General features: G+C 47.3%; 1 protein-coding gene across 5 annotated transcripts in view; it reads left to right on the forward strand.

Annotated features, from left to right (window-relative positions):
• The window catches only part of SLC25A27 (solute carrier family 25 member 27), a 31,193-nt gene that overhangs the window by 3,158 nt on the left and 15,910 nt on the right, over nucleotides 1-12,125 (forward strand). For 2 of the 5 annotated variants that reach the window (XM_045009666.1, XM_045009670.1), the window contains exons 1-3: nucleotides 3,500-3,720; nucleotides 6,509-6,700; nucleotides 10,546-10,630. In XM_045009666.1, coding sequence (XP_044865601.1) covers nucleotides 3,606-3,720; nucleotides 6,509-6,700; nucleotides 10,546-10,630 — 392 coding nt within the window. In that variant the 5' untranslated portion in view covers nucleotides 3,500-3,605. The other 3 variants (XM_045009667.1, XM_045009668.1, XM_045009669.1) reach the window with 2 other exon arrangements.

The following is a 12,125-nucleotide window of genomic DNA, read 5'->3' on the forward strand; positions in this document are numbered from 1 at the left end:
CAGAGAGCAACACTCGAGGCGAAGGGTAATGATTACACTATACAATAAAACATTGCAAAATACATCACAGCATCCCTTTGAGACGACTAACCTTTTGCTAGTTTCGTTTGGCATTGCAATGGGATTCAGCTCTCTCTGAAGTCATTTACAAACTCCCAGTGAATTCTGTGGGTGAAGGATTGGGCCAGAGTTTTTTAAAACAAATTCCTTTAGTGTATACCCCTTTGAGCAGCAGAAATGTAATATTCACATTACAGCTTTTAGCACATTTTTGACCCATGTAAAGCAAGGGGCTTTGCAGAATGTACAGGCGATACAATCTCTGGCCTGAAGCCACCACAGTAGCAAACACTTACGCATGTGAGTAACTTTATACGTGTGAGTAGATCCATTGTGTTCAGTGGGCCTACTTGTGTGCAAAGCTCCTAATACATCGCTACTTCGATATAACGCCGCCCGATATAATGAATTTTGATATAATGCGGTAAAGCAGTGCTGGAGGGGGAAGGGGACTGCGCACTCCAGTGGATCAAAGCAAGTTCAGTATAACACGGTTTCACCTATAACGCGATAAGATTTTTTGGCTCCCAAGGACAGCATTATATTGAGGTAGAGGTGTATGTGTAAGTGCATGCAGGAACTGGGTGTAAGGGCGAACTGGCAACTTTTGTGCTTTCTCCCATGCTGCCCCTCACCCTCGGGAGAAGCTTACTGTAAACATCTGTAAAACTTACTCATTGTTCTCCTTCAAAACCCCTTTAACTCTCCTTGGTCAAGATCCCTACCAAAAATTGGCAATGGTTAGGCTGCTGGAGTGCTGAGATGACAGCCTATCATGCTGGCCAATACTGTCTCATTTGTTTCCTTGTACTCCCCATCTGTCTGCATCCATCTGTTGCCTCTACTTTATACTTAGATTGTAAGCTCTTCAGGACAGGGACTGTCTTTTTGCTCTGTGTGTGTACAGCACCTAGCACAATGGAGTCCTGGTCCATAACTAGATTCCTAGGCTGGCTGGCTGGGCTACGATAAATACAAATTATAAATAATAATACAATTATTATTCTCCCACTTTGATGCTGAGTAACATCTTATCCACCCATGTAATTCCAGTGATACGAAATACAGGTTCATCGTAAGTAAGGGGTGTAGAAGGAGGCTGGTAGGAGCCACACCCTAATGTCATCAGAATGTTTTATTTAATCAAAGGCACGTAATTGCAAAGGGACGGATTCTCCACAGTGTTTCTATGGCAGGAAAGGAAGCAAAGCAAGGAGAACTCAGCTGGGGACATAGAAGGGGAGAAGCGGAGTTACCTCACAAGCGGAGAACCAGTGTTGACAGAGCCAATTTGATCAGGGTGGATGTGGTCCACTCCCAGTAATTGATGAGAAGGTGTCAATTCCAGGAGATGCAAAGCTGCTTTTGTAATGAGCCAGCCACTCCCAGTCCCTATTCAACCCCAACTTATTCAACCTATTCAAGCCGAAATTAATGATGTTAAATTTGCAAATGAATTTTAGGGTGTGTCTACACTACCTGCAGGGGTCGATTTATCGTGTCTACGTCTAGTCTAGACACGATAAATAGACCCCCCGAGCACTCTCCCGTCGATTTCTGTACTCCAGCTCGGTGCGAGGTGCAGGCAGAGTCGACGGGGGAGCGGCAGTAGTCGACTCACCGCGGTGAAGACACCACAGTAAGTCGATCTAAGTACATCGACTTCAGCTATGTTATTCATGTAGCTGAAGTTGCATAACTTAGATTGAGTCCCGTCCCCCCCACCCCCCGCAGCATAGACCAGGCCTTAATTCTGCAGTTTCTCGTTGAAGTCTGTTTCTGAAGTTTTTTTGTTCCAGTATGGCTACTTTTAAATCTGTTATAGAATGTCCAGAAAGACTGAAGTGTTCTCCTACTGGCTTTTGTATGTTACCATTCCTGATGTCCAATTTGTGTCCATTTATTCTTTTACGTAAAGACTGTCCGGTTTGGCCAATGTACATGGCAGAGGGGCATTGCTGGCACATGATGGCATATATCACATTAGTAGATGTGCAGGTGAATGAGTCCTTGATGGTGTGGCTGATGTGGTTGGGTCCTCCGATGGTGTCGCTAGAGTAGATATGGGGACATATCGTGCCCAAGTGGGTCTCCACTGAGCTGGGGAGGTGGGGACAGGACACCTGTCTGTGCAGGTGACTCTGGCTCAGGAGTGGGAGCTGCTGCTGCTGTACTGAACAAGCGTTCAGACTCCTGTGTGCTTGGCTTAAAGAGACAGTGTGCTGACACAATCATTCAGCATAGACAATCTCACACACACACACTCCCCCCAACACACACCTTCAGTCTCCCACACACTCTCCCCAACACACACACACACACAATCAAATAATAGTATCCTTCCAGAATGTAAATTTAGCTTGTACTCACCTTAGCAATGCCAGTTTTTTTTTTAAAACGCTAAACACTATGCAGATGAAGGTCGCTTATTTTCAAATTATATTTTAATTATATCTGTAAAATAACTTAAAATTAATATGAAAATAAATGCAGTTTCAAGTCTGATACTAATAGTAATTATGAATTTAAATATTAATGACTCGCATATATGTTTGTGATCAGTAAACAGAAAAGCCAGAATAATTAAACAAATAAATTCCCATTCTTAATGAAGGGGGGGGGGGAGAACTTAATCGTGCACGTTAAAATTAAGTAAATGTTTTTAGTGGAGTGAAAAAATTGACTAAAACAGAATGGATAACGGCAGTAACACAGAGTGTGTCAGAGAAAGTAAGCAAATATTAGGCAAATTTTATTTATTTTTATTTATCTCTACTAAAGATGGTGTACAAAGTATCAAACTTGTGTTTCTGATATCTGTGCTAAGGCTCCAAAATGGATACCTCAATGCCTGGGTTTGGAAATATCTTGTATTGTCGCCTGATTGTTCTAAATTTACATATAAACTTAAAATATGGCTTTAATTGGTGTTTTTTCTTTCTTTATATAGGGATTAGATATAGTGTTCCCATCAGTTAATTTCTAACTTATCTGCAAAACAAAACAACCACACCTAGAGTTTTCAGGTGCCTAAGTAGCCTCTGAAATTACAGTTAAAATCTGAAATGGCACCCCTGTCCTGGAGTCCTGACTATGTGAGAATCTTAGCTTTCAGTTAGAAAAAAAAGTTTCTAGCCCTTATGATTGCAGAACAAAGTTGGAAAACATGAACTTTAACCACTCAAATAGCTGAAGGCAAATATTTTAAAAGTCTCATTATGTTTAAATCAATCTCATGATTTTGGGGACCTGACTAATAATTTTTGAATATCAGCGATTGGCAATAAATAACTCTGCTTAAAAACCAACTTTCACTACCTTATGTGTGAGAGAGATTGGATGAAAGACTACATTTCCCAGAAGCCTCTCTGTAGGACTTAGTTATGTCACTGAGCAGAGACTTTGGAGCCTGCTTATCGGGAGACAGTGTGGGGTGAGTGCTCCTTGGTGCTGCTGGACCTTCAGGAAAATGACCTCAAGAGAGTGACTCACTGACTTTTAATTCTTTCCAGATTCTTTTGGGTGGGTGGGTGAGTGTGCCTGTTATGTTACATGCTGAATGCTACCCCCAGGAGGAGAGGAGTTTGCCTTTCCCAGAGAGATGGCCCCGAGTCAGCAAGTTCGCGCTGTCAGCCTGTGCAGCGGCTGTTGCAGAACTAGGTACTAGCCACTTTGATTTTATTAGAGGGAAGGGTGTCGTGATTGACTGGGGTGGGGGGTAGGGAAAATGCTTAGCCCCATTCCCTCAGCTCTCTGTTCACTGCTGCTTCAACATTCAGCAACTTCCTGGTGCAGGAAACTTGTGACACCTGCCTCTCCTCTTTATACTTTTCTGTGTAGTACAGCTTACAAAATATATTGCATCACATGCAGGTGTGAAAGTAACTTAAAGGACTTACCAGTATGCTGGAGTCCTGACCACAGGTGTGGCCTCAACCGGAAGAGGTGTGGCCTTTAAATCACCCCGGGAGCCACCAGCTGCAGAGGCAGCTGGGAGCCCCCGGGGCTCAGGGGTGATTTAAAGGGCCCGGGGCTCTGGCCACAGCTACAGCAGTGGAGCTCCAGGCCCTTTAAATTGCTCATGGAGCCCTGCTGCTGCTACCCCAGGGCTCCGGCAGCGGGGCTCAGGCAGTGCTTTAAAGGGCCTGGGGCTCCCCACAGTGGCTGGAGCCCCTGGCCCCTTAAATCATCACTGGAGCCCTGCTGCTGCTACCTTGGTGCTCCAGCTGCCTGCCTCAGGCAGCGCTTTAAAGGGCCAGGGGCTCCAGCCGCTGCAGGGAGCCCTGGCCCTTTAAATCACCACCGGAGCCCTGCTGCTGCTACCCCAGGGCTTCGGCGGCGCTTTAAAGGGCCCAGGGCTCCCCACAGCAGGAGGCATCAGGCGGCGCTCAGGAGTCCCACTGCCAGAGCCCCAGGGTAGTGGTGGCAGGGCTCCAGTGGTGATTTAAAGGTCCCGGGGCTCCCTTCAGTGTTGGAGCCCTGGGCCCTCTAAATCACCGCCGGAGTCCTGCCGCCGCTACCTGGGGTTCAGGAGGCGATTTAAAGGGCTGGGGCTCTGGCTGCTGTAGGAAGCTGGTCCGGAAGTACTGGCTGATCACATGGTTTCTCCGGATCTGCTGCTTTGCAAACTTGGTGTTGCTCCGCAGTAGGTATTTCAGATCTAGGGCTTGTCTACACTGCAGTTTACAGCGCCGCAACTTTCTTGCTTGGAAATGTGAAAAAACACCCCGAGTGCAGCAAGTTTCAGCATTGTAAAGTGCCAGTGTAGACAGTGCACCAGTGCTGGGAGCCACACCCCTCGTGGAGGTGGTGGTTTTTTATAGTGCTGGGAGAGCAGCGCTTTAGCGTTGCCAGTGTAGACGAGCCTCAAATCTTTGCAGTTGAGAACAGTGGGATGCAATAGTGAACCAAGACAAGTTCTGAGTGATTTAAATGTGCAACGTACTCTTATTGCTGATAGAACACCAAAAAGGCAGAATAATCAGTTGAAGTTGACTGTGTGAGTAATTTGCCTTCTACAGTTAGAGTAGCGCTCCCTCTTCTCTCCAAAAAGAGATTTAATCTAGTTGGGAAGCTCATGTTTCTAATTACAGCAGAGCTGTCTTTAGAGACGTGTGTCAGTGCAACAAAGAGAGAGCAGATATTTAAGGAAGAGGGAATGCCTATACAATGCTGCGCTGTGATAAATAATTTGATATTTTGTAATATCTGTGTAGTGTAAACTATTAATTTGTACATGCAAACTTGGTGCAATGTCCTAATGATTTAAGGCTTCTCTTTTGTTTAAAGATATCCAATACAAGAAATAATAATGGGATTATACTGTGACTTTACCGGCATCCCAAAGTATTATTATTAGTGTTGTTTATTGTTTGTATTGCTGTAGTGCCTAGGAGCCCTAGTCATGGGCCAGAACCCCATTGTGCTAGGCTCTGTACAAACACAGAACCAAGAGATAGTATAAAACAAGAGACAACCGATGAATGAAGGCAGCCTGGGAAATACAAGGCAGTGTTGGTTAGTACAAGAGGCTCAGCACACCAGCAGCCTAGCTGTTGTCAAGTTTTTTTTTTATGTAAGGGCAGTGTGTAACTGCACTGCCCCAGAAGCAGCACAGGGAATAGATTAAGGGACACTTTCTTCTCTGGTTCTGCTTTGTTCCAACGGGGAAAAGTAATCTTCTATTAATCCACGCCAGGGGTCGGCAACCTCTGGCACGAGGCTCACCAGGGTAAGCACCCTGGCGGGCCCGGCTGGTTTGTTTACCTGCCGCATCCGCAGGTTTGGCCAATCACGGCTTCCACTGGCCGCAGTTCGCCGCTCCAGGCCAATAGGGGCTGCGGGAAGCGGTGCGGGCTGACGGATGTGCTGGCCGCAGCTTCTTGCAGCCCCCGTTGGCCTGGAGCGGCGAACCGCAGCCAGTGGAAGCCAGGAACAAAGCAGCTCCCCCATATTGTGGGATGGAGCAGTCAAACATCTGCCCATTTCATGCTCCCCTGCATGGGGATGAGGAGATTACTGGCTCTGCAAAGTGTGCTTTCCCTCTGGAAATTCAGAGTGGCCACTTGAGAATGAGGTGCACTGCATTGTGCACACCAAAGTCTTGGTCACAGAGTATGTAAAAGGGTGGAAGTAACTGAGAAGGATTTAACGTGCTCCAGCATCTTCCAGAAACTCCAAATGCTTCTCCAAAGAAACTTCAAAAGCGGGGCAGGTGGTAAGCATTGGATTTGGAATGACAAGAACTTGGGATAGAATGAAAAGCGATTGATATATTTTTGCTATCTTGTCAAAAGGCACCATGAATAATGATCCTCCTGCCTCAGTCAGGATGAGCACCTGCTAACAGCGCTTGCGGCAAATCAAACGCTGCCAGCCTGCGTTTCGCAACATTGTGTTCTGCAGGATGTGACCTTGTTCAGCTGTGTTCCCTGTTATTTTCTGCTAGTAACCTTTCCCCTGGATCTCACGAAAACGCGACTGCAGATCCAAGGTGAAGCTGCCGTTCGTCGGTATGGAGCTGCTGGCAGAAGAGCTGTACCCTACCGTGGCATGCTGCGTACTGCAGCAGGGATTGTTCAAGAAGAAGGCTTACTAAAACTCTGGCAAGGAGCAACACCTGCTGTCTACAGACACATAGGTGATTATCTTGTCCCATAGCAATGAGTCAGAATGCTATATGCCAGTGGTTTTCAAACTTTTTTTCTGGTGACCCAGCTGAAGAAAACTTGATTCCCACGACCCAACGGAGCTGGGGATGAGGGGTTTGGGGTGTGGGAGGGGGCTCTGGGCAGGGTGAGGGGGTTGGGGTGCAGGAGGGGGTCATGGCTCTGGGCTGGGGGTGCAGGCTCTGGGGTGGAGCCGGGGATGAGGGGTCACGGCCAATGGGAGTGCGGAGCTGGTGCTCAGGGTGGGGGCAGTCTGCAGAGCTCCATGGCCCCCCTGCCTAGGAGCCAGACCTGCTGCTGGCTGCTTCCAGGGCGCAGCGTGGCGTTGGAACAGGTAGAAACTAGCCTGCCTAGGCAGGCAGCGCCACCGACAGGACTTTTAATGGCCCTGTCGGCGGTGCTGACCAGAGCCACCGCAACCCAGTGCCTTACATTCTGCAACCCAGTACTGGGTTGTGACCCGCAGTTTGAAAACCACTGCTGTGTGCTATGTCCCACAGCTATACTGTCTTGTGTCTTAATCCTGCCATGTCTATTTGTAACCCTTCTGGCAAGTGCCAGTGGCAGCACAAGGGCTCATTCAGTGTGCCTAGAGGTCCTCTTAAACTGTGGCTTGAGCCATCACCCAGAGCCGTATTCTGACTTCTGGTTCTGGGAAGTTAAAGTAAAACTTCGCCAGTTACCTTTGCAGGTCGTTGTTCCCCTCTCACAGGCACTCAGCATCCTTGGGATCCTGGAACCACTAGTTCCTTTTATTTGGGGGGGAGGGAAGAAAAAAGTCCTAAAGCCTGATCACTGCACATATATTTACATGCAACACAACAACCCAAACCCAGTTAGAGTGTCAGTTGTTCAGTCAACCCTGCAGACAGTAACTGGCCAGCTTACTGAGGACCCTTAATCACACAACAGTTCTCACCCACCTGAAACCTCACTCCCAGCTCTAATTAGGGCTTGTCTGAGGGCTTGTCTACACTGGAACTTGACAGTGTTGCAACTTTCTCGCTCAGGGGTGTGAAAAAACACTGCCCTGAGCGCTGCAGGTTTCAGCGCCAGCGCTGGGAGCTGTTCCCCACGTGGAGGTGGGTTTTTTATAGTGCTGGGAGAGCTAAATTAAATTAAATTAAATTAATGGAGATATACCTATCTCCTAGAACTGGAAGGGACCCCAAAAGGTCATCAAGTCCAGCCCCCTGCCTTCACTAGCAGGACCAAGTACTGATTTTGCCCCAGATCCCTAAGTGGCCCCCTCAAGGATTGAGCTTACAACCCTGGGTTTAGCAGGCCAATGCTCAAACCACTGAGCTCTCTCCCAGTGCTCTGGTGCAACTACACAAGCCACATTAAAGCACTGCCACAGCAGTGCTTTATTGTTGCTAGTGAAGACGTGCCCTGAATGAGTGCCAAGAATGCCACTTACACAACCCCAGAAGATGGGACATTCCCCCGCCTGCATATCTCCACCCACACCAGAATGACTGGCCTGCATCGTGCATGGTAGGTCACGTAGGCAGGGGTGGGGCAGTGTGCTCTTCAAAATGGCATCCCCTAGCCATGAAACCAGACAAAACCACATCCTGTGTTGTCTCAGTACAGGATAGGGGACAAACAATTTAAAACCAGGGCTGTCTGACCTAAAACTGGATGAATGGCCTGCCTAACATGACTGCTCTGGTTGGGTCTTGCCATGAAGTCAGTTCTGCACCCCCACCGCAGTTTGTCCAGTTGGGCCTCCCTGTGAAGTCAGTTTTGCAGACCTGTCACAGATGGTCTTGGTGAGGTGTTGCTGTGAAGTCAGTTCTGGTACCCCTGCCACAGCTGGTCTAGTCGGGCCTTATAGTGTGGCTTCATCGCTGTTGCCACTGCCATCAGTTCAGTCCTACAGAATCACTGCACAGGGTTTGGAATCTCCAGGTAGGGATTGGAGAGGAACACTAGACCCTGAGACAGAGTCGTGCTCGCTGGCATAAAGCTCCTGGTCTTTAGAGTGGAGTTCTCCGAACCCTACCTCGTTGAACTTGAATTGCACCAGACTGTACTACTTGTAATGTCTTACAATGTGTTATCATTCATGCAATCAAAATATAAACTAGTTCCAATGCAGTATGTAGAACTATGAGTAAACAACATTATAATTAAGGCTAAGATTTAGTCACAGGTAAGAGTCATAGACAGATCACGGGCAATAAACAAAAATTCACGGCCTGTGACCTGCCCATGACTTGTACTATAGATACCCCTTACTAAATCTTAGGTGCGCCTGGGGCGCCACTGCTGCTCAGGGGAGGGCTTTGGGGGAGGGCCGGCTTTAGGCCTATTCCACCAATTCCCCCGAATCGGGCCCTGCGCCCAGTGAGAATCCCTTCCCTGGCTAGAGGCGCCTTTTTAATTTTTACTCGCCTGGCGGCGCTCCGGGTCTTCAGCGGCACTTTGGCGGCGGGTCCTTCACTTGCTCTGGGTCTTCGGCGGCACTTCGGCGGTGGGTCCTTCAGTGCCGCTGAAGACCTGGAGTGAGTGAAGGACCCGCCGCCGAAGTGCCGCCAAAGACTTGGAGCACTGCCCGGTGAGTACAAGCCCCACGTGGTTTTTTACGTGTTTTTTTTTTTTTTTTTTAGTCATCCCTGCCGGGGCCCCATCAAAACTGTTCGAATTGGGCCCTGCACCTCCTAAAGCCGGCCCTGCTCTGGGGCACCACTGCTGCTCAGGGGCGCCGCTGCTGCTCCAGAGGGGAGGCAGCTCAGGGCGCTGCTGCTGCTTCGGGGCAGCGCCCAGGACTGCTGCTCCTCTGGTGGCCCCTGGGGCCAGCTGCCTGAGGCCGCCTGAGCAGCAGCCGGTGCAGTTGGCCCCAGGGGTCAGCCGTACCAGCTGCTGCAGGAGTCATCGAGGTCCTAGAGAGTCACGGAATCCGGGATCTCCGTGACAGACTCTCAGCCTTAATTATAGCCTGTAGAGGGACCCAAGTGCTCCATTTCCGAGCCTTTTTGCTGTTACTTACATCCTTGCCTGAGCTGGAATGTGCAGTCAAATCATACAATCAAACATTTTCAATTGAACCCCCTATTTTTCCATTGAGGTCCAGGACTCAAAGGGCTTGTCTACATGGGGACACCGAAGAAAATTAATCCAAATTAACTAAAGGTTGGAATTTGAAGTGGATAGTTATACAGCACTTTTCATCAGTAGGTCTCAAAGTGCTTCACAAAGGAGGTCAGTATCATTACCCTCAATTTACAGAAGTGAAGTGACTTCTCCAAGGTCACCCAGCAGGTCCATGGCAGGGCCAGGACTTGAAACCATGAAATCCAAACCGCAGTCTAGTGCCCCATCCATTATACCACATTCCCTTCTCGTTAGCAGGAAGAGGTTCTCAGAGATAGCTGGTTTGTATTTTTTTTAATTGCAAATACACTGACAGCAGCAAATCTTAAAGGGATTGCACCTGTGGGAGGGAACGCACATAGAGGATTCATTAATGGCTAGTTTGCTGGAAATGAAACAAATCTCACAGACTGGTGGTGAGATGGCCAGTGAAGTGTCTTAAAGTGCTGAGACACCTCGTATCTGTGACAAGAAATACCACTTAGCAAAAGAGATTCCGTTACACTAATAAGTTCATGGCTAGGGCAAATATTCCACTCAGCCTCTTCTTCCTCTCCTTTTGGATTATTTATTATTACAGTAGCAACCAAATGCCTCAGTCAGGACCAACGGTCCCATTGTTGTAGGTGTTTTACAATTAAACTCTTGGTTTTCTATTATAGTACAAACAAAAGAGAGGGCTGCTCTAAAAATTCTCTTGTGGTTTTGTTTTCTGTAGTGTACTCCGGAGTGCGGATGATTACATATGAGCACATTCGTGACTCTGTGCTTGGCAGAGCTGAAGACGAGAGCTTTCCTCTTTGGTAATTCTGTATATATGTGCTACTGCTTACTGTTGGGGTTGTCGTTGTTACAGCAGTTCTATAGGCCCTGGAAAAATGTCTCTCACAGCTTGTCTAGACAAGAAAGCTGCACTGGTTTAACTAAGGTGTGAATTTAAATTGATTTAATAAATCCAGTACAAACATCTGTGAGGAACTCTTATTTCAGTTGAAGAGCAGCTTCCCTTGGTTTAAGTTGACTGGGAACAGGTTTGAGCAAAACTGCAATAGGAGTGTCCACACAGGGGTTTCCACTGGTTTGACCAAATTAGTTTAAAATCCTGTGCAACTTTCCTGTGTAGACTAGGGCCTGGAGTGAAATTCATTCGTATGCAGTTGGCCAACACAAGGCCTATGTAACGTGTAAGGTACTATTCGATCTCTGCTTTGAAGATTTAAGTGGTACATAGTCCTTGCATTGGTTGTTTGCACAGAGTGAATTTCACCCTAAATCACTAACTTGCAAGTCAGTAATTTGCAATGAATCTCTCTGTTATTAAAGAGAGTTGGCAATTTTATTATTGAGACATTATTGAGGGCACAAGAGAAAACTATCCCACTGCATAGGAAAGATAGGAAGTATGGCAAGAGACAGCCCTGGCTTAAGCAAGAGATCTTCAAGGATCTGAAACTCAAAAAAGAGTCCCACAAAAAGTGGAAACTAGGTCAAATTACAGAGGATGAATAGAAACAAACAACACAAGCATGTAGAGACAAAATAAGAAAGGCCAAGGCACAAAATGAGATTAAACTAGCTAGAGACATAAAGAATAACAACATTCTACACATACATTATGAGGAAGAGGAAGACCAAGGACAGGGTAGGCCTGTTATTCAATGGTGGGAAGCAAGGGGGAACAATAACAGAAAATGTGGAAATGGCAGAAGTGCTAAATGACCCCCAGATCCTCGTCTTCAGTACTACTGCACCATTTTTAGTTGTGGTTTTGGATTTTTCCTTCCTAAGTGAAGTACTTTGAACTTGTCTTTATTGAATTTCATGTGGTTTAATTCAGACTAGTTCTCCTATTTGTCAAGGTCATTTTCAATTTTAAACCTGTCCTCCAAAGTGCTTCAATCCCTCCCACCTTGGTGTCATCGGCAAATTTTATAAGCATACTCGCTACTCAATTATCCAAGTCATTAATGAACATATTGAATAGTACCAGACTGAGGACAGACCTTGCAAGAACCCACTTGGTGTGTCCTCCCAAATTAAAGGCAAACCACTAATAACTACTCTTCAAGTACTATCTTCCGAACAGTTGTGCACCTACCTTATAGTAATTTCATCTAGACCAGTGCTTCTCAAAGTCGGGCTGCCGCTTGTTCAGGGAAAACCCCTGGCAGTCCGGGCCGGTTTGTTTACCTGCCGCGTCTGCAGATTCGGCCGATCGCGGCTCCCACTGGCCACAGTTCACCGTCCCAGGCCAATGGGGGCTGTGGGAAGGGTGGCCAGTACATCCTTCGGCCTGCG

The sequence above is a fragment of the Mauremys mutica genome, chromosome 3, assembly GCF_020497125.1.
Source record: "Mauremys mutica isolate MM-2020 ecotype Southern chromosome 3, ASM2049712v1, whole genome shotgun sequence".
NCBI lineage: Eukaryota > Metazoa > Chordata > Testudines > Geoemydidae > Mauremys > Mauremys mutica.